The following is a 22,835-nucleotide window of genomic DNA, read 5'->3' on the forward strand; positions in this document are numbered from 1 at the left end:
ATTTTTGAAGGGGAAGGAGTTACGTGTACTTTACAGTAGTCATTCCTGAATTCCTCATTTTGCCATCTTCCCCTGCCTTTTCTTTCTTCCTTTTTCTTTAAAGAATATTGAGCCTAAGCAGGGATTATGACCCTCACAAACCCCTCCTTGAGCATGCCACTGGAAACTCTGAAGAATCTTCATGACTCCAGAGAAGCCATGGCTGTAAACTGTAAACACGGGGATGGGCGCCGAAAAAAGGACCTGTTATGACCCAGACCTTCAAGAGTGGGAGAAAGTACAGGTCCTTGGTTTGACCTTGTAGGGTGTTCGCCTGTTCGGAAGCGTTCGGTTGTTCTCGGCACTGGCAGAGACCAGGGAGATTCGCACCATTCTGCAATGAGCTGGGCCGTCGGAACACCATTGCCTTCAATGGGAAACTTGGCGGGAGTGTTTGGTGCGAGGGGTAGTACTGGGGCCTCATTTTGATGCGCAAAGATTAGCGAATCTCTTGCGTATTTCGAGCTGTTTCATGCTGTCGATTGGCTTATTTCCCACAAATATGAGAGTATTCTGACTTATTTTTTTACTTCTCTAAAATAAATAAAATGCAATATTTTTGTTATTTTGCATGGTCATCGCTGCATCTCCTGATGACCGGATGCCTCACCTCTGGAAAATATCTGTGAATCCGATTTATATATAGAGCTGATACTTTCAGTACAGCTTTGAATAAGATCCATATCTGTAAAATCTATGCATTTCAAACAAACTATTACCAAACTTTGGACAATACTTGTCATGGCTGATTCCTTGAACAGATATTTGAATTTACACTGAGAAATTATTATTTCAGGTCCAGCAAGCTAGCCAGAGTGGAGGATGCAGTGATGCTGCAAGTTATTGCGGTGTCAGGGATTCTCTGTTCCCTGACAAGCGATCGATGGGCTTTCCATTCGATCGTATGCCTCGTGACGGAGTGGACACCCTCAGCCAATTCCTCACACCAAACATGAAGGTCCAGGATGTAACCATTAGGTTTACTGATAGGGTGGAACCTCCAAGAATGGGAGGAAACACAGTTCCAAACCAATAAGTGGACCAGGCCAATATATAAAAAATGTACTTCATATTTGTTTGTTAGATATTATTGGAATTTTGATATAACCTTTTTATATAACTGTTACTGAAATTTTGTTAGTCTAATCACTGTTATGATTTAAAGATTTTGATAACTGTTAACTACTATTGATTCTGATTACAAATTATAAATGAATAATTTCAATAAATTTGTTCCTGTAATAAATTTACATAATTTATTTTATACATTTGTGTACAATCAACAAATTTATTCATTCTTTGAAATCTTTATTATCAATGTAAACTCTTATGAAATATTTACTTGAATATTAATTTAAGCAAAGGTTTATGGCCTAGTGCATTGCATTGCATTTGATTTCTTCCTTTCAGAATATTTCAACTGTTCAGTCATCAGGTGAGAACAAGAATATTAAGTCTGAAATGTGATGTAGGCAATTAGGATACATTTTGATAGTGTGGCACCACATCATCCCTGTTATTTGATAAGGGCTGAAACAGTTGAAAAATTCTGTTTAAACCAAATATGTCAGACACCAATAAAAGTTGAAAATTTGCTTATTATGTATTATTGAATGTTTGATTCAATCCTTATTAAACATATGGTACAAAGAAAATTATACATAGCCTGTGGCTTGCCCAAAGGGAGGCAGGTAGCAGGGATCATAACCTGCCTCTTTGGCCCAGTTTTCCAAAGAAAAGAAAAGAATGCCAAAGGCACAAAAATATGGTAAAATAAGGGCTGACTACTAAAAAAAAGTACACCCTTCCCTCTCCCATTTAGAAAATCCTGGGCATGCTACTGTGCATAACTGATACAATTTGAGGTTCAAATATGTATTCAAACTATTCATCAACATTTTTCTTTAGTTTGTTTTGCACAAAACTCTAGCACCAGCACAGTTGATGACTGTAGGAAAACTGTCCACACTACTACTTTGTTCAATAAAATATGAAACTGAATGAAAATTAACAAAGTACATAACAATCTCTGCATAAACATTGCTAGAATTTCATTCCCTCAGAACACACAAGATGCAAATGAAAAGGGTAATGGGCCATTTGCCTACTATTATCTCTGCTGCAGACTGTACAAAACCATACAATGTAAATGGTGATGGCTGAATTACATTGACATATCGATGAACTTGACAATACATGGGAATCTTAAGAGATTTTCCATGTGCGTCCCATGCTGTTTGAAAACCACCTATAGTCAATCCGCACGAGTCTTAATCATGGATAAAAGTGTGTGTGTGGGCGTATGTACTGATTGGACAAGCCCACTGCCAAAACAGGAGTGAAACTGGATCATTGAAATCCTGTGCTGTTGAATATTTAAGTTTTATACAGCAGCATTGCCAGCAATAATAAAAATAATCAAATGCCTACACAAACACTACTGATCTGAAACTTACAGCATTGTTTTGTGCAAGTGTCCACCATTTTCCCTAATGTATAAATTCATCCTTTAGAGCTAGCCTCTTCTGTGGTTGGACAATAATCAAATAGAACTACAGGCAGCATATCGTATCACTACATTAGAGGTTGCATTTCATTAATTCAATTTGAAGCAACACATGACAGCATCTTTTTGAAAGAGGCCTATATTATAAGCAGACAGGTTATGAAAAGCATATCAAAATCTGCATTACAACAAATTGTTTCACCAAAACCTTGGATACAAATTAGGGATGAGCCGATATGAATTTTAGCCAATACTGATAAAGTACAGATATAAAATTTACCGACACTGATAACAGATATTCTATCGATCCGGTATAAAATTCCATATGGTCCTTGAAGAGGACATTACCCCCACCCCCTATACGCCTTCATGGCGTGGTGCTAAGCACAGGGGAACACTTTACCTTTTACCTTGAAGAGCCACTCCTTAATAAATGAATGTTTCGAGGTGACTGCTGTGCAAAAGACGTTGCACATTGAGACACTTACTTTTTAAAAAAATAAGGCTTGGAGATTATTCATAAAAATTAGTGTAAAATTCTATCATTTTGTTGTAAGTTAAAATATATTTATAGATATATCGGATTGGTAATACAAATATTATACAAAAGTGATAATACAAATATTATCACTTTTATCCAGATTTAGAAAGATTCTAATTCTATTTCCTTGCACAACACACATTTTTGCTTCAATGGCAAACCACAAATATTGTAGCAATTACAGGTCTGAATATAGGTACTCTACTGTCAATATATTGTCATTTTACTGAGGTTTTGAATCAAAAATCTTTATAGGTTCACTTATAGATCAAAATATTGGGAATAGACTGATATTAAATTTTTTGGCAATACAAAGTTTACAGAAATGGAATCAATTTTCTACCAGGGGCCTCACTAGTGGCATAGTTGTAACATCACCAAGTAATCAAAGTGGTCCTGGGTTTAATCCTTAATGAAGCCATAGTGCACTGCATTTACAGTGTAGGTCCAGTGTAGTTTAGCCCATCTGAGAATAGAGTGGACTTAAAATAAACTTTACCAATATTCTACCAGTCTGGTATAGAATTGTAAAAGTTTTTATTTTTTATTTTTTCTAATTTATGGATATTGTAAACAAGTTTTTTCATGTAACTCTCATTAAGGGAGCTTGTGTTTTGTTCTCTCAAATACATTTTATTGTAATTTGATCAGTTGGGTATTAACAACAGGAGAAATTTAACAAAAAAAAAAACAGTTATAAAATGAAATTTGACAATATTTGCACATATGAGCTGTTATTACATTGTGAAATGAAAGACCACCAATTACAGCAACATTCAACAATGCACGCACTACGTATATTCAAGAAAAGTTCCTTGAAGAACCTGAACAGTTCCTTCACACCCTAAAATGAAGGATGTAACTAGATATTGCAATGGTGACTTGCTGAATGAATATGGACTGTACATTGACATTTACTATTAAAGAAAAGGTGGAAGGGGATAATTATATATTTATACTTTCAAAAGAAATAACAGAATAGCAGCCAAAGCATCCTGTACATCTGATGAAAAAAATTCAGACATTACGGAACTATCCAAATAGAACCATTTAGCATCAAGAAAGGTGTGAACATGGCTGCATTCAGTCTTCAAGGCTTTTAAATATGTATGACAAATTTATTTCAAGACTAGCTCTAGGAGCTCCTATGTATCCACTCTCACCTTTGGTGCGAGTGGTAATGGGTTTGACTCCTCGATTAGATCCCCAAAATTTCAATGTTAACCCAGCATATTGAGATATTGGAAGTAGTGGTATCGGATCTCGAGAGCCAGAAAAGTGTATTTTACTTGATGCACTGACCTTGAATGGCCCAATGAAATGCCACATTGCAGGTTTTGGCCCTCATTGGGCTATTTGCGCCGCAGGGTGTCAAATGAAGGGACAATATGCAGATGATACCACTATATGGACCAAACAACACCAACCTTCTAGATATACTCTACATGATCTACTCTGGAGAAAGTCTTATTTTGGGATTGATGATAAATTTGAAAATGGCAAAATTTATGGTGGTTGTTACAGAACTGTTGAAAGAATTAACATCAAATTAGTCAATAAGTTTCTTACTCAGGGTAACAGTTAAAGATATAAACCGCACATGCCAATTTGTTAATTGTGCAGTGATCAACCTTGTGAAGATACCACCTGACAATCAGGTTAATAACAATAATAATAAATAGCAGTTTATAGAAAATTTTGTAGTCCCTATATTTTGTATGGTGTTGGATTACAAACAATGAAGGCATCAGACAAAAACAACTGAAAACTAAAACTTTGAAATGTAGTGAATGCTTGCTGTGAATGCTATGCATTCCTTGGACAGCTAAACTAACTAATATGTCAATTTTAAATGCACCGGGTATTCACAAGAAGCTTTTATGAATTTGCTATTGTTGCATTTTACAATACTTTGGTACTGTAGCATGCTGTGATGAAAAACAAAACAAACAAAAAGAGAAAAGAACACAAAAAATTTGGACCAAACAACCAACCAGTAAAAGGAGAATCTCATATTGATTATCTACCTTTGTATACACTAGTAGATAACTTCTCATGCAACAGATGGGTACAATCTTATTAATTCTGCAATGGATGCTGGATAATTTGTCATTGGACACTTTCCCTCCTTATTCAGATGCTGAACAATGCAACGATAGCAGAAGACATACCTGAAATAATAAAAAAAAAAGGTTAAAAAATTTGTAGTAATGATTGTTAAAAACATATATCATCAGTATGCTTAGAATCATATTGAGCAGGAAGCTCCTTACAGTACAAGAAAAATACAAAAAAATTAAGTAGGTGTTAGAACTGGAACCTACTAATTAGTAGATAATTGCTAAGGTTTTAAATAAGAGATCTTCAAAATAACTTGCTCCCAGATTTATTTCATGTTGTTTCTGTTTATATGTATTTTCCCAGTTATTGGATTCATAAATGTTCAGTGTTTGCCATCATGTAATGCTTACCTTAAAATTAATATCAATAAGAACTTTTTGTTTCTTCATTGTATTCTTCGCTCTTGACAAAGATGTGTGTCTCATTATGTTGAGCTAATTAAGCAATTTCAGGCACTGAAGGGACATACCTTCTTATTAATATTAATTTCTGTAAAAATTACAGTTTGAAAATAAGGCACCATGTAAAACGCCCAATTTTGGTAAATCTAGATGATGTTTCTAGTTCTCTCTCTCAGGATAAGCAGTTGGAAGATTTCTGATGGCTATGTGCTACCTATGCTGCAGAATGAATGGCACATCACACTACGATGCCAGGGGTTTCAGTTTCGAATCCCAGGCTGGAAAGGTGTTTCTTTCTTTGTGAATGTCCATTCATCAATTTGATAATATCATTACTCATCCTCATCATTACAATTAGCCAAGAGCGGCAGAAATGAGACGCTGAATAACAAAAGTAAAATAAATCAAGTTCTGATTGCTATGTGGAAATTTAGACAAAAAATGGATTTCTGGCATACCGTATCATTGCTCTACAAATTAAGCTACCAAGTCCAAGACTACCCTGATTTTGACTGATTCTTTGTTTCCACTGTTTTTAACTGTGCAATTGCCTCTGTTTCAGTCCTGGTTGAGACTAGTTTTTGTTTAAGCTTTCACTTATTACATCTCCTGTGCACATGGGCGTAACTTGAAGGGGGAAGGGGGCTTCCAATTTTTTTCAAGTGTGCTAAACTTTACAAGTTAATTGTACTTGTTAACCTCCTGGGACCTGAGGGGCAATATACGAGGCTTGTCCGGAAAGTAAAGACATAAAATAAATGTATTGCTTGCAACTAAAGTTACACTTGATACACTGATACAGAGCCTATTTCTCCACATAAGTGCCACCATTGTCCAAACATTTGTTCAGACGTGGAACAAGTTTTTGTATCCCTGAATCGTAGAAATCTGCCGGCTGCATCTGGCACCAAGTTGTGACTTCCCTGACTTCATCGTCGTCGGCAAAGTGTTTTCCACAAAGATTTTTCTTGAGGTACAGGAACAGGTGGTAGTCGCTGGGTGCAAGGTCGAGGCTGTATGGTGGATGGTGAAGGACCTCCCATGAAACTGTGCAAGCATATCCTTGGTGACATTCACTGCATGGGGGCGGGCGTTGTCATGAATAAAGTAGATTCCACTTGACAACATGCCTCTCCGTTTCTTTTGAATTGCACGTCAAAGATGTTTCAAAGTCTGTCAGTAGGTTTCAGCATTAATCGTTCTTCCAGACGGCATGAATTCCACCAGCAGCATGCCGTGGCCATCACAGAAAACGGTTGCCATCAACTTGCAGGTTGAAATTGACGTTTTGAATTTTTTGGCTTTTGGAGAATGGGTATGGCGCCACTGCAGTGACTGCTGCTTGGATTCAGGTGTATGGTGGAACACCCATGTTTCATCACCTGTCACAATGGAGTCCAGGAATGCATCTCCCTCTTCTGCGTAGCAAGTAAGAAAGTCCAGTGCATATCCCGTCGTTTGGTTTTGTGTTCGGCAGTCAAATGTTTTGGGACCCATATTATACAGGCATATTTCTATATGCTTCTAACGAAACTATTAACATTTAATTATTAATATTTAATAATTAAATAATATAATTAATGCCTCTATATTGTTAATGTCCTTTGTATTTGTTGTAATAAGACCTAGTACATGATATGAGGTATTACATACAATATGGGCATTTCACTTGCTCGCTTCAACGATAATATAAGAAAATCAGACATTTGAATGCTAAATTCCAAGTCAAGGTCTCGTGTCTCGATTTTCCTCGCATAGCACATATTATCACAGATCATTTGTCTGGTTAAACAAAATACAAAATGCACATACAGTATCAAATATTAAACCATAAGTTATTGAGAGACAATCTAAACACGTAACCTGTTGTCCCTGAGGAAAAAAGTTAAAGAAATGCATAATAATTTTTGCAAATATCTTCCCCAATAGCTACCGTGTTAACCCTGAAAATTAAGATTTTTGGTCCTAAGTGTACATACCAACATAAAAAAACTACAACTAGAAGCCACAAAGAAGAAATTGTGATCTTCAGAAGTATAATTACATGTGTAATCCTAATATTTGATTTTCTTTGGGGGGACGATAAAAGATAATTTGTTTCTTGCTTTTAGAATCATTAAGATGACCGGAAGTATGAGAAATGGGTTAAAATATAGAATTAGGTACGACTACTTCACTCAAATACTTGCCCAAAACGTATGATTTGGTTAACTAGGGGCAAAATGTTACGTGTTCTTTTTGTCTCTCAATAACTTAACTTCACGGATGAATTGTTTGTTAACTCACGTTTCATTTTGTTGTTGTTAGCCGTACCTAATACTATACGTACCAAGAAATGTCCAATTCTTGCAGCAATATTTTATTGGGATTTCAAAAGAAAAATCCAGGAGAGATTCGGGAAAAGTGTACAAAAATGATTTGCTAGAAGAAGGCCATTTTTCAATGATTTCAATAACTCACCTGATTTCGAACGTTTCAGAAAATTATTCATGAAAGTAGACTGATGCAAGGTAGCCTTCTCCCGTTCTCTCTGCCTTTTTCTTTTTTCTGCCCCTGACAGTTTTTTTCTTTGCTGTACTCATTTTCATTGGATCCAAAAACAGAAAACCAGAAAAAAAATTCAGAAATATGCAAACTGTTAAGACCGTACTCTTCTAATGCATGCGATTCACTCACTACCAGACCACAACTGAGTATCCGAAGGGAAGCAATACTACGAACTATTTTTAAAAAAATGTTTATTGTGCCGCTTTTTGTTGCGGATTATTAAAATGTTCAAAAACGTCCAGTAGCCCTTCTGAACAGCATTCTGAAGCAGTGAAAGGAAAAAGAAACACTGACAATTGAATTCGTAAAAGTGAGAATGGGTCTTATACGGGATTGTTGACGTTAGAGTATAGGTTCCGTGCGATTGTTGACAGTTGATTGAAGGAGCAAGCAAAATAAAAACGAAACAAAAGGAACGATGATTTGGCATTTTTTCCCTCTTACATATCTCCAAATTATTTCAGTCGGAATTTTGCAACGTGGAAGTTGCATAGCAACAAATATGCGGAAGAACAAGAACAAGTTTACCCCAAAGGATACATTCAGTAAATAAAATCCGGCTATGCTCTGCCTTCATGTCGCCCCGGTGTCTGTGAAACAACAGGGGGTACAGCCGTACCATCACCACCTCCCCCCCCCCCCCCCGGAGCTGCTGGTGAGGAGGAACATTACAACTTGTGTGGAACAGACGTCGCAATATTTATCCCATATATGTGGGTTGGAGATTTCATAGTGGCAACACTGTTGTATATATGCCATAAAAGGGAACTGGTGCCTCTCGCCTATACCATATATAGTTTGATACCTCCCAGTAAATGGACTCTTCCTTTCAGCACTAGGCTCATGCACTGTGACAAGAGGAATAGAGTATCATTGGAGTTGGCAGTCTACTAAAGTTGTGTAGTCAGAACCCCACTAATAATGTGAAAGTTATGGTGAATCTTATGTACAACTGTGGTGGTGTTATCTTAACGCATACCGTACCTCAAGGACAGACCGTCAAGGTGCAGTATTACTGTTCATTTTTGGAACATAACCTGAGACCTGCGTTGCAAAATAAGAGGGAACACTTTCTTCTGAATCCTCCCATCGTTTTGCAGGACAATGCTCAGATGCATGTAGCGTAACCCGTGGCTGATTTGTTAGCTGGATGGGGATGGCAGGTGCTCTACCAGCCTCTGTGACTTTGATCTGATTCTTCAGGCAATAGACTGCTCCAGTTGAACCATCAAGAGAACAGGTGCTGCAACAGGTATACTACGACTTCCACATCACTGGCAACGGGTTGTACACAATGCTGGTGACTACATTGAAGGGCTCTAAAAGTTTCACAGAGATATCTCTTGTATCATTTGTAAATAAATAGTTGCCACTATTAAATCTCCAACCCAAGTACATGCATGGTTGGTTGCAATAGTTTTTTCCTGTTAAACAACATGCTAAAACTTATAATATGCTATGAAAAGAGTATTATGTCAGCAGGGTTGAGTACTACAGCTACTGTTACTTTGTTTCCCAAAATAACAGGTTACCATTACTTTCACAACTATCACATCTGTTCTCTGTAGTATATGTTTGCCAAGTATAATAAGTAAAAGTTTAAAACAACATAATAAAACATGTGTTGTCCTGGCAAACAAACCTTCCAGTTGGGAATTTATCAAGGTAATGAAAATAAAGTACACTACAGTCCCGTATAACTGAATTTGATGGGACCGATGGTGCTTCGGTTGAATGAAAATTCGGTTAAACCGGAATAAAGGTTTCTTGATATACAGTACAGAACGTACATTTTATTACATACAATATTTTGATATACAGTACACATGTATTTCAGCGTGTAGGCATAAACAAAAAGCTTACAACAATACATAGCCATTTAACTCTGAATTACAGTAACATTAAGGCTCTGGTACAAAAAGTCGCACGACTAAACAATAAAGTTTAATTCAGTGTGTGAAAAAAAATTGATATTTTCTTTTGCTTAAGATTAGATGAACGCTTCTTAGCAGCTCAATCTCTATGACGTTTAATCAGAAGCAATTCAGCAGGGGAGGTTTCATCTTGTTGTTCCATGCAAGGCACACCAAACTGAATTACAAATTTCAACTGGCAGGTGTCTCTTGTCCTTGAGAGTACAGCACAGTACGCGTGTTAAAATGAGGGGGGTGTGTGTGAGTACAGCCAACGCACCGTAACAATGAACTTAGTCTTTGATAACTAACTGTTAGACCAAAACTAAGACAAAAGTGCTTTATTGGTGTTCCTGCGTAAAACACGGTCGTGCATGAGTAACAGCTTTCTTTAGCGATTTGGTTAACCTGGAAATTTGGTTAATCGGAATTCGGTTAAATGGGACTGCAGTGTAATGCAAAGTAAGAGAGTACGATTACAATTACCCACCAACACAAGTATCAAAAAAAGTAACAAGTTACCAAGCAATGTGTTACCTTCCTCCCCAAGTCAGCAGAGATGACATCAGGATGAATTTGTGCTGCATAACATGGTCCTTCAAAACATTCACCACCCGTACATATTACTTATCCTAATGGATAATTTTAACTAAAGAAAGAATTTATAATCTTGGCTCACAGGTGTTCATACTCCTTGATTGGTGCTTGTAGAGTATTGTAGCTTACTGACCTGGGCATGAAGTTGTCAACAATTTCATATAATCTTCATTCTTGTTTATCATCAAAATTATCCTATACTCTGTCCATGGGATTTCTGGAGCGAGCGAACGAAAACAAGTCTCTGTGCAAGTGATGACTCAAGACTGACCAATGAACTAGTTAGAGGGGAAGTGAGTGCATCTACCAGCCATCTGCAGCAGATTGCACTGCTTCCCTTCACCCACTAGATTTCCCCCGTTCTCTACCTTTATATGTAGCTTGGCTCTACAGATTTCTGGGACAGAGTATAGAGGCAGAAAAGTGATGCATATATTTTAATAATATCCAAATGGAGTACATACCCAGACACTGGTAAAACAGTTTCGTTTCTTCTTCCCTTTAAACAAATAGGGCAGAGATAATTCAGTTCAGGATCCTTTATTGTTATCTGAAATTATAAACATATTTTATTCATGTAATAAGTATGTATTCATTACTTTGAACATACAAACATATTTTTTATACACACCCTTCATGTGCATAAGCATGTGCCAATTGAATCTCTTATGTTCACTGAAGGAAGTACAGGAAAATACCGTGCGTTCATTTCGATCTTCAGCCGAGATATCGGGAGAAGCGTGGCAGGTGGTGCTGACGGAGATGCCGACATTTGCAGCCTGTAATGCCCGCTTATTTTTATGGACATATGCAGACATTTATATAAATATTGCAAAACGGGCACTAATTTGTGTTATAACATGCAAAAGTTCTTCTGTAATTCATCCAAGTTCTGTCCTTATATACACAAATAAATACGCTTTAGAATCTATGTTAAGAGCCACAGATAATAAAACATTTTAATCATAGTTTTGACCAGTAACATCCTGCTTAAGTTTATATCCTTGAAAGAGTTTTGTGTCGATGGGGATCGTTTGGAGGTTTCGAATGTGCAACACTGTATAGATTACGCTGCAGACGAAACCGTTAAAAGTGAATGGTTTTCGTGAGCTTCCTTGCAATCCGAAATCTCCGAGCTCGAGTTTTTTGTTCCTTCGCGACTAGATGAAGACAGAGTTGTGAATATAGTGGCGAGCAGATGTAAACCAAGAGCGTGTTAATTTTGTACTGTGCGCAAGAGTGTTATTCTTGGTTACTTGCCGTTACTTGTTTGTGTTATTGCATTGTGTATGTGTGTTGTGTCAATTAGATGATTGGAATGCCAGCCGCAAGGTTCACGTTAGAACAAAGAATTTTTATGTATGACACCTCCACATAGAAATACGGTTAGACATCTTGTCCTTAAATTACGAGAAACTGGATCGTTAAATTTTAAAACACCTAAGCAAAAACGACAGATTCTAACCTAAGCAAAACTCGATGAAATTGGTGCAGCGTTAGAACGTTCTCCAAACAAACCTCTACGCTGTGTTTCACAGGAGATGGGCGTGTCAAAGTCATCAGCACATACAGCCACTAAGCTACTAAAATTAAAACCGTACTCTTATAACACAGGTTAGTGCTCGTTTTGCAATATTTATATAAATGTCTGCATATGTCCATAAAAATAAGTAGGCATTACAGGCCGCAAATGTCGGCATCTCCGTCAGCGCCACCCGCCACGCTTCTCCCGATCTCTCGGCTGAAGATCGAAATGAACGCACAGTACTTTCCTTATATTTCATTCTTTTATGAGTTAGTGTACACTGATCTTTATTGTACAGTTATGTGCATAAATGCATTGCCACTAGCTGTTGGAAATTGATGTTCTCTGATCAGAAACTCTAAATAAGGAAGCAAGTAAACTCACACTAACACACACGTTGTACACTAATTCTATGATTACAAGCTCAAATATACTACTTTAGTGTGCAAGTCACTTTTATAGCTATGCAGACATGTACTTATTGTTACATTGTATGCATTTACTTTGACCATTAACTTTATGTACAATTTGAACAGCTTTATGAGAAACAACACCAAAAATAATAATAGCTCTTACCTCTGGAGCAGGTGGAACAGGAAGACTATCAAGACGTTTCGAAGATTTATTTGTATTCCACCATGAAACAAACTGCATGAAGAATGCACCAATCTCCAGGAAATATAAAAAGAAGCTTCCAGACGATTGGATAATAAACATAGGAATGCTATAAAGAAACAGAAATAACTGATTAATCAGAAGAAAAAATTCAACACATATCTTAAGTAGAGTTTAGTAATAATTGCAAACGAAATAGGGTATCAATGCATTGGTAGTCTGGGCATCCTGAAAGGTACACACGACAATATACTGAGAATTACATAAAATGAGCATTTTTTATTAACTCCACATCCAACATTACGTAGCAAGATTGATGGCTTTTGTGTAGCCAAATGGTTAAGGCTCTCACCTGTGGTGCAAGTGGTCCCCGGTTTGATTTCTGATCGGAGCTCTCAAAATTGGTGTTGACCCAGCATCGTGAGAACAATTGTGGAGCTACTTGAAAAGGAGTGGCGGACTCCAGTCTTGAAGCCAGAAAACAGAAGGGATGGGACACACACGATATGCTAACCATGTATCACAAAATAAAAAAGCTATCTGGTGGACCCTAGCCTCAGAGGGCTTTTTCACCATGGGCTTCAGAGAGCGAGAGTTATACAGTTGTTAATATACAGGGTGAATCATAGTGCAGTGGTTTCTAGGATTTTAGTATAGAATTGCATTCTGACAGAAAGTGATTAAGTAACATAGCTAATGGAAGAGAAATAAATGCAGGGTACACAACTTTCTTCACCTGTATGCTAAAGATGTAGCCAATGTCACAAAATTTCATTTTACATGGAGTAAATGCGATAAAAGTGTACGTCAGTACCACTTTAAAGGGCATCTTGTACAAAGACAAAACTGAGTAACAAAACATAAGTGGAATCCAAAGTCTAGACAAATTTGGTGTGAAAATGCACACTGAACTAATTAAAATTGTCAATGAGCGCAGTAGATAGAAAGTTTTTATTGAGAGAGTTATACAGGGTGTCCTGGCTAGAGGTATACAAAAATAACTGTTTATAATAGGGGTGGCCAGATCCGGATCCTGGCGGATCCGAAATCCGGATCCGGTTGGTTCCGGATCCTTAGGATCCGGATCCTAAAATTTTTCGGATCCGGATCCGGAATTTTCAGATCCGGATCCGGAATTTTCAGATCCGGATCCGGATCCGCGGATCCGGAATTTTCAGATTCGGATCCGGATCCGGATCCAGAACTTTCGGATCCGGATTCAGAACTTTCGGATCCGGATCCAGAATTTTCGGATCCGGATCCAAAACTTTCGGATCCGGTACTTTCAGATCCGGATCAGGTACTTTCGGATCCGGATCCGGTACTTTTGGATCCGGATTCGGAATTTTCGGATCCGGATCCGTTTTGCCATCCCACATGCGCTTCTTTGGAAAGTAAGAATGTGCTTATAACATATTGTTACCTGCTAATATACATATATATATATAATATACATACACACACACATATATATATATAGTGTGTGTGCTCGCGTGCGCGGTTTGTAATTAATTAATACACTTACTTACTAGGGAGGTCTAAGTCTCCCCCTCCGATTTCCATGAAACTTGGCAGGTGTATAGAGCCCCCCCCTCAAATGTCAAGATGAGGAGAAATTGAAGTCCCCGAAACCACGTAAATATGGCATAGGAAGAAACAGGGGGCATAAGGCCTCTCTATACACCTGTCAAATTTCATGGGAATCGGAGGGGGACACAGGGGTCAGATGATTCCCACGTCAATTTGTCCTCATCTTGTCATTTGAGGCGGGTTTTGCCCCTTAAAACAGTCTTTTAGCCGAAACAAAAAAACACGCATTTCTTCATTTGGGCCCCTCTATACACCTGCCAAGTTTCATGAAAATCGGAGGGGGTCAGATTCTTACTTCAATTTGTCCTCATCTTGACATTTGAGGGGATTTTGCCCCCTGAAACAGTTTTTAGCTGAAACAAAAAAAACACGTAATTCTTCCTTCGGGCTCCACTATACACCTGCCAAGTTTTATGGAAATGGGAGGGAGACAGGGGTCAGATCCTCACTTCAATTTGTCCTCATCTTGACATTTGAGGGGGTTTTGCCGCCTAAAACAGTTTTTTAGCTGAAACAAAAAAAAACACGTATTTCTTCATTTGAGCCCCTCTATACACCTGCCACGTTTCATGGAAATCGGAGGGGAACTCAGGGGTCAGATCCCCACTTCAATTTGTCCTCATCTTGACATTTGAGAGGAGGTTGCCCTCTAGAACAAATTTTTTTCCGAAACAAAAAAAACACGTATTTCTTCTGCCAAGTTTCATGGAAATCTGAGGGGGACACAGGGGTCAGATCCCCACTTCAATTTGTCCTCATCTTGACAATTCAGTGGGTTTCGCCCTGTAAAACCGTTTTTTAGCTGAAACAAAAAAAAAAACATGTATTTCTTCCTTTGGGCCCCACTATACACCTGCCAAGTTTCATGGAAATCGGAGGGGGACACACAAATCAAATGCCCACTTAAATTTGTCCTCATATTGACATTTGAGGGGGGTTGCCCCCTAAAATCGTTTTTTAGCCGAAACAAAAAAAACACGTATTTCTTCATTTGGGCCCGTTTATACACACACCTGCCAAGTATCATGGAAATCGGAGGGGGACACAGGGTCAGATCCTCACTTCAATTTGTCCTCATCTTGACATTTGAGGGGGTTTTGCCCCCTAAAACCGTTTTTTTATCTGAAACAAAAAAACACGTATTTCTTCCATTGGGCCCCACTATACACCTGCCAAGTTTCATGGAAATCGGAAAGACACAGGGGTCAGATCCTCACTTCAATTTGTCCTCATCTTGACATTTGAGGGGGTTTTGCCCCCTAAAACCGTTTTTTAGCTGAAACAAAAAAAACACGTAATTCTTCCTTTGGGCCCCACTATACTGCCAAGTTTCATGGAAATCGGAGGGGGACCTTTAGATAACCTCCCTTGTTAGTCTTACACTTTGTAATTATTTAACACTACATATATTATAATGTTTTATTTTAATTTGTAAAACTGTAACTGTAGAACAATTGTATAATTTTTCTATAACATTTCTATCTTGTTATATGTGTTAAAGGTTTCATCCTGGAATGGAATGTCTCACATTTATGTGTGTTTTCATTTCCAATACATTCGAATGAATACATATTCGTTTCAATGGCATTTACAAAATCACTTCGGACATTTGTGCACGAGTGTGTTAGCCGATGCGTAGCAAAGTATTTTAGGAACAACACTTGAAAAAAATTCTTGTAGGACTAAGGTGTGGTAATATTATAATGGGATTGAGATACGAAACTCTTGGATCCGGATCCGGATTTTCGGATCCGGATCCAGATCCGAAACTTTCAGACCCGGATCCGGATCCGCGGATCCGGAACTCTCGGATCCGGATCCAGATCCGAAACTTTCAGACCCGGATCCGGATCCACGGATCCGGAGCTCTCGGATCCGGATCCAGATTTCTCGGATCCGGATCCGGAATTTACGGATCCGGATCCAAGTAGATCCGGATTTCTTGGATCCGGATCTGCTTGGATCCGGATCCGGATTTTTCGGATCCGGATCCGTTTGGCCATCCCTAGTTTATAATGTGAAAACTACTTATATTGTTTCATAGTGAAGCTCAGTCGATAAAAAGTCAATCCCAGACTTCAGTAGTCCACTTGTACGATCAATCATGCTGTTGAGTGACACATGTGAACAAACTGCTTGACTTACGTGAAATTTAAAAGATTTCGTAATTCCGCGTTGCACAATTTAATGGTTCAATCCTATTAATTTCGAAGATCCACTGTCTTCATTCACAAAAGGGTACGGCGTTTGAAGCGGAGATGGTACCGCGTCAGTACATTGTTTGTTCCCGGGCGGCGGTGGTTGCGATTTTTCCCGTTCGGCAGCACTGGCGCGCGCATCTTGGTTTGCGTCGTCTGCTTCCTGTTGTCCGGTGGCATTGCAAGTTGGGGGTTGGGGGGCTGGGCCGTGTTGCTCGGTAATGTGCCGTTCCTGTTCCCCGCGTGGCTGGAGGGGGGTCGAGTATGCGCATAGCATCTTTTCTTTTTCAGGTCGGGGATCTTTCTGAGGACAGGGTGCCAAGTTGGGTGTGCTTGTCCATTGTCTAGGTTTAGTGCTGGTGTCTGCTGGATGATAGCATGGGTTTCTTTGATGGTGTTTTCTATGACAGAGCTGGTTGGGTGAAGTATGGATATGGAGGAGATGGTGTGGTTAGTGGAGTGGAGGTGTTGGGAGAGGCCTGATTTAGGTGTGTCGTTTTTGGAATCTTTTACATGTTCGTTAATCCGTTCTTGGACGGTGCGGATGGTTCTGCCAATGTAGGTGTTGTGGCATTGGCATGTGGTCACCGGGGGATGAAAGTTTGGGTAGGTAGTATCTCTTGAAGTTGGGTAGTGCCCTTCGATTTGGGATATGGGTTTGTGTGCTACTCCGGTGTCTACAAGACCACATGCCAATGCCACAACACCTACATTGGCAGAACCATCCGCACCGTCCAAGAACGGATTAACGAACATGTAAAAGATTCCAAAAACGACACACCTAAATCAGGCCTCTCCCAACACCTCCACTCCACTAACCACACCATCTCCTCCATATCCATACTTCACCCAACCGGCTCTGTCATAGAAAACACCATCAAAGAAACCCATGCTATCATCCAGCAGAAACCAGCACTAAACCTAGACAATGGACAAGCACACCCAACTTGGCACCCTGTCCTCAGAAAGATCCCCGACCTGAAAAAGAAAAGATGCTATGCGCATACTCGACCCCCCTCCAGCCACGCGGGGAACAGGAACGGCACATTACCGAGCAACACGGCCCAGCCCCCCAACCCCCAACTTGCAATGCCACCGGACAACAGGAAGCAGACGACGCAAACCAAGATGCGCGCGCCAGTGCTGCCGAACGGGAAAAATCGCAACCACCGCCGCCCGAGAACAAACAATGTACTGACGCGGTACCATCTCCGCTTCAAACGCCGTACCCTTTTGTGAATGAAGACAGTGGATCTTCGAAATTAATAGGATTGAACCATTAAATTGTGCAACGCGGAATTACGAAATCTTTTAAATTTCACGTAAGTAATTTTAAACCGCGTTTACCGCAACCACCATGAAACTGCTTGACCACCAAGATCCTCGGATTTGACACCATTAATATTTTCTTGCATGGGACTTCATTAAAGATGTTGTGAAAAAGAGGAAAGTTCACGATTTGGGTGATTTGAGACAGCATATTGTTGTGCTAATAATGCTTCAAATGATGCACACATTGAGGTGTACCAGCGTACATAAAAACCTTCTGAGTTACTTTGTACAAAATCGGGACAAGAAAGTTAATAAACTTTACAGATGCTAAAATATGTGTGTGTATATTTTTATACCTCTAGCCCAAGCACCCTGTATAATATATAAAAATACTCCAATTTATAAAAACTTGATCTTTTAGCATTGTTTGCCTATGAGATACTTTCTTCTTAGCCTATTCACCTCACAGAAATATAGCAGTAAGTAAATGAAGGCGTGTTATCTTACGTTTTCTGAGTTACGCACATACCAGTATAACATTTATGAATACATACAGAATAATTACAGCATGTCTCCAAAATATAACTATGTACAATGTATATCAGTACCAACTCTGAAAACTAAAATCAAAGCTATCGTTTGATTTGTTTCAAGAATACACAGAATTAAAGTTTTTTTAAAAATTACATCCATTACTATGGAATTGCCAATATAGAATTAAAGTTACAAAGTACACAATAATAATAACAATACCTCATGTTTCCTCGTAAGGTTTGCTTCCACATATGCAACAGATCGAAGTCATCAGAGATGTATTCTAAGGTGACTCCTGCCATCTTCAACAAAGGGCTGTGGCAGGCAGAAATCCCACTCATGTATTGTATATAGTAGATGAGTCGCAAACTCTCCCACAAGAAATGTAAAATGCCATAACACCTAAGAACTACAGAGCGGTACCGCTGCAACCACACCTAGAAAATGCAAATAAAAATTCTTAACTATTGGAATCTACAAGCCACACAAAGTCATTACCAATAAAATTCTGTTCTTTTCAAGCAACATTTGTCCAGATAATGCAGGTCAGTTGAGAAATATACAGGGTGTTATTATACACAGCATATACAGGGCATCATGGCTAAAAAGTTTTCTCAGCAACAGTTTACTCATCGATACTTTGTTTCCATTCTGTGCACCTGAAAAAGTGAGCAACTTTTACCCTCTATATATACACTGGCATCCATTACAGATTCGTGGTTGCCACTGTTACAGCTTTTCTTTTTTGTCATTAACACACTACAAATGATAGAACACAATGGAAACATTATCATGAGAGCAGATGCTAACTGCCCTATCAAATCGAATTGGGGATGAGGAGACAGGTGAGTGGAGAAGGTTACATAATTTAGAAGTACATAATTTGTATTCATGTCCAGATATTATTAGAATGAATAAATCAAGAAGACTTAGGAGAGCAGGCCATGTGGCATGAATGGGAGAGGAAAGAAGAGTTTACAGGATTCTTGTTGGGAAACCTGATGGTAAGAGACCTGTACGAAGGCCAAGACGAAGATGGAGGGATAACGCTGAGATGGACCTAAAGGAAATTGGTAGGGATGGAAAAGAGTATATGGATCTTGCTCAGGATAGGGACAGATGGAAGGCCTGTGTTGCTGCAGCCATGAACCTTCAGGTTTAAGAAGGCTAGAGAGTTAGTTAGTTATTTTATTATCTATTGCTTGAATATTAAATTATAGTTGTTGAAATTTTATTTGTTATTTATGATTAATTTCTAATTTTGATATAATATTAATTACTAGATATATTATTATGGCAGCAATAACAAAAAGTGCACAAATTCCTTTTTCTGCATGGATTTTCGTGACATTGTTTCTAATTATAATTTAATTTAATATAATTCATCTTATGTAATAATCAGAGACACTTGTAAGTTCTACATGTAGCACCATGCATGCATGTGTAGTACATATACACAATACAGTGTTATTCAAAAAGAACTCCTTGGTTTCATGATTTCATTGCAGGAAAATAATTTAACATATCCTTATTATATGGATGTACATGTGTATCTAGTGTCACAAGTTTCTACTTGAATAGTTCCGCACGCTGCTGGTTCCAAAGATGGTTGCCATTGACAAAATGTCCGATACTCGTTGAGCATATATTAGACACACACAACTGCCCAGAACACTAACCTCTCTAGGCTGTATGCCATCGGCTTCTTCCAGTCTCCATTTCTCCATTTGTGAATCTAACTTTCCTTTGCAGTATGCAAATGCAGTGAGGAACATAAGGGAGAGCCTCTCGTTCTTAAGAGGAAGAATCTCATCATTTCTCTTAATTGCGCTAACGATCGGAACTCTTTGGAGGCCGTAGAATGCTTCAGAGAAAGATGCACCTGAAATTGAGAAATGGAATTCAATGACAAGAACCTTTATATTAACTCCTTGATGTTCAGATGGTTTGACAGAAGTCAGGGCCAAATAAATATTTTCATTTCTCTAAAAAGTGCAAAGTTGCCTATACAATTAGTTTTCTCCCCTCTCTAATCAATTTCACAAGTTTCTGCGGTAAATGTCTGCTATATCGGAGACACATTAAAATTGGATATTTTGTGTTTCGGATGGTTTGTACTTACCAATTGTGTATTGCGGAACATAGTTGAAGGTGCCATTATGCTTGTTACACGAAAATAACTTAGATTTTTAACATTACGGCTAATTCTTTTGGTTCCTTTCTTCCGTTGCGGAACATACAATATTGGATGCACAGCTGTGGATCATCGGACGTCGTGCTTGTGTTTTGTCGATTTGGAGTAGGTATGCAGTGTTTACAACCTTCTTAACCGAAAAATACCTACTTTCGTGTTCATTATGTCATCACAAACCATTGACGGATAGCCCCAAAAACCATTGATGGATAGCCCCATGAACCATTGACGGATAGCCCCCAAAATCATTCACGTAAGACCCACGGACCATTTCCGGCAAGGTTAGGTTAGCATAGTTAAAAAAAATATTATCTTAAAAAAAGGCATGTTTGGAAACACTGGCGAGACTGCGTGACTTTTGATGCTCGTGCCATCTGCAGGTACATAATGGAAACAACAGCATAATGTTGTCGCTTTGCACAAAATGCAAGTTTATTATATCAAAAGTGCTTATTTCTTGTTGTGCAGCATTCTACGGTGAGAAAATACCTACACGAACTTTCAAAATGCTACAGAAAAACATTTCCGTAAGTAGTTTCTTCTGTAAAAATGAAGAAATGTGTCTCGGATATAACAGACATTTACAGTTTCTGGTAAACATGTAACTATCATTTTTTTTAAAAAAAAAATCCTGAATTGATACTACACCCGATCATTTACTTCAATGATATTTTGAAGCTAGATGCTTAGAATATAAGTTAGTTTGAAAAATATAAAATTAAGTAGACATTTATAAAAATTTCCGAAATTACTTTGTCAAAAAAACATGAATTTTTTTGGTGGGTAAGTTACATCATATATCTAAGTTCATCTCATAACTACTTGTGTTGGTCTCCCTTACAATGATAATTCAAATTATAGTAATCCATCTTTTCAGCCAAAAAATCAGATAATAAATATTTTTGGATATAGAATTTTTTCTAAGGCAGTGCATTCCACACCACTAGAAGCTTTGGAAAAGAAGAATCTCTGAAACTTTAGCGAGCTATAAAAATGAAACCAAACAAGTTAGAGAAGAAGAAAAAATGGTTTCTCACCACCATGGAAGGATCATCAACATCCGAGATCATGGGTTCCAAAAGCCCCTATTTTTGGTTGAACTGGCCTGGAATGACCCTGTCTTGCATTAGTGCATAATATATATATTTTTTAACAATCTCATTCAGTGTGTGCCCTGTACTGACACAGAAGAAATATGGCACATTGTTCAATAAATCTGAAAATATCAAATAGAACATGTTCCTGTATTTAAAGACTCAAGATAAAACAGCACATTAAAAGTTATAGCCACATCTTGTGACTTGATTCACATCTGGAACACTACATTTTATGAACATATTATAAATTAATTTGAGTGAATGGGTAACTTACCATAATTTCTTAGATAGTATTGTTGGAGCACGCAATTCAAGGCTAAAAATGCTTCATCATACCATTTTACCAACCATCCAAATCTTGTAGGACTAATTGTACCAAGAAACTGAAAATAAAATAGAAAAAACTTGAAATTATACACATATATAAAATTAAAACAAGCTGTATCTTGTGCTGTTATTCATCTTTAAACTAAGTCCCTCCCCATCTCAAGGTTAATCCTAACTACAGTAAAACCTCGTTACTCCAGACCCCGATAAGCTGGACAGGCCAAAAGAAAGCAGAATGCTTTTGGAAGAAGCCGCATTGACACAGGAATACCCTTGTATTGTATTGTACGTACAGTATTACTTTACATTTTACTCTACTATATAACGTATTTAGGCATATGCCCTCTAAATCAGGGCGCGAAATTTCCGGTCGCCAGGTCGCCTTCGGCGACCAAAAGTTTTGGGCTGGCGACTAAAATTTCGTTGTTTCAAATGTGTGCCAAACACGCCTCAAGTCTTCACCTCTTGAGAGAAACGACAGAAGTTATACAAGAAATTCTAAAACTCAGTGATATGCACACTATTAGGTGGTTAGCCAGCAAAGAACGTGCAGTAAGAGCTCTCTTGCAATCATGGAAAGCTGTTGTGACCCATCTTGAACAGGTGGTCCATGGAAAATACAATGATGGCGCTAAAGCTAAGGATTTGTTGAAAAGTTTGAAGCAATTTAAATTTGTTAAGCTTCTGTGGTACTAGTTCGTTGAAAATTAATTCTCCGACAGAGAATAACGTTTGGCGCGTACACCTTCGTACACCATCACGGGTCATGAGTGTAACATGATGCGTCGTGATTGTGTTTTGTTCATGTTCATTGGGTA

The 22,835-nt window shown here is 38.3% G+C and overlaps 2 protein-coding genes across 2 annotated transcripts in view; one reads left to right on the forward strand and one right to left on the reverse strand.

The window, feature by feature from the left end:
- Window positions 1–1,634, forward strand: part of LOC146002435 (phenoloxidase 1-like) — a 55,159-nt gene extending 53,525 nt beyond the window's left edge. Inside the window, exon 13 of the mRNA XM_083140261.1 lies at window positions 836–1,634. Within this exon, the coding sequence (XP_082996387.1) occupies window positions 836–1,075 (240 nt within the window). The 3' untranslated portion in view covers window positions 1,076–1,634. The remainder of the gene's footprint in view (window positions 1–835) is intronic.
- Window positions 1–22,835, reverse strand: part of Pex12 (peroxisomal biogenesis factor 12) — a 48,662-nt gene that overhangs the window by 8,405 nt on the left and 17,422 nt on the right. The window contains exons 2-7 of the mRNA XM_083140262.1: window positions 21,965–22,073; window positions 20,079–20,281; window positions 18,619–18,836; window positions 12,767–12,914; window positions 11,130–11,215; window positions 5,114–5,257 (exon numbers count right to left, since the gene is read on the reverse strand). Of these exons, the coding sequence (XP_082996388.1) occupies window positions 5,140–5,257; window positions 11,130–11,215; window positions 12,767–12,914; window positions 18,619–18,836; window positions 20,079–20,281; window positions 21,965–22,073 (882 nt within the window). The 3' untranslated portion in view covers window positions 5,114–5,139. The remainder of the gene's footprint in view (window positions 1–5,113; window positions 5,258–11,129; window positions 11,216–12,766; window positions 12,915–18,618; window positions 18,837–20,078; window positions 20,282–21,964; window positions 22,074–22,835) is intronic.

The sequence above is a fragment of the Lepisma saccharinum genome, chromosome 18 (genome assembly GCF_977018435.1).
Source record: "Lepisma saccharinum chromosome 18, izLepSacc3.1, whole genome shotgun sequence".
Classification (NCBI taxonomy): Eukaryota; Metazoa; Arthropoda; class Insecta; order Zygentoma; family Lepismatidae; genus Lepisma; species Lepisma saccharinum.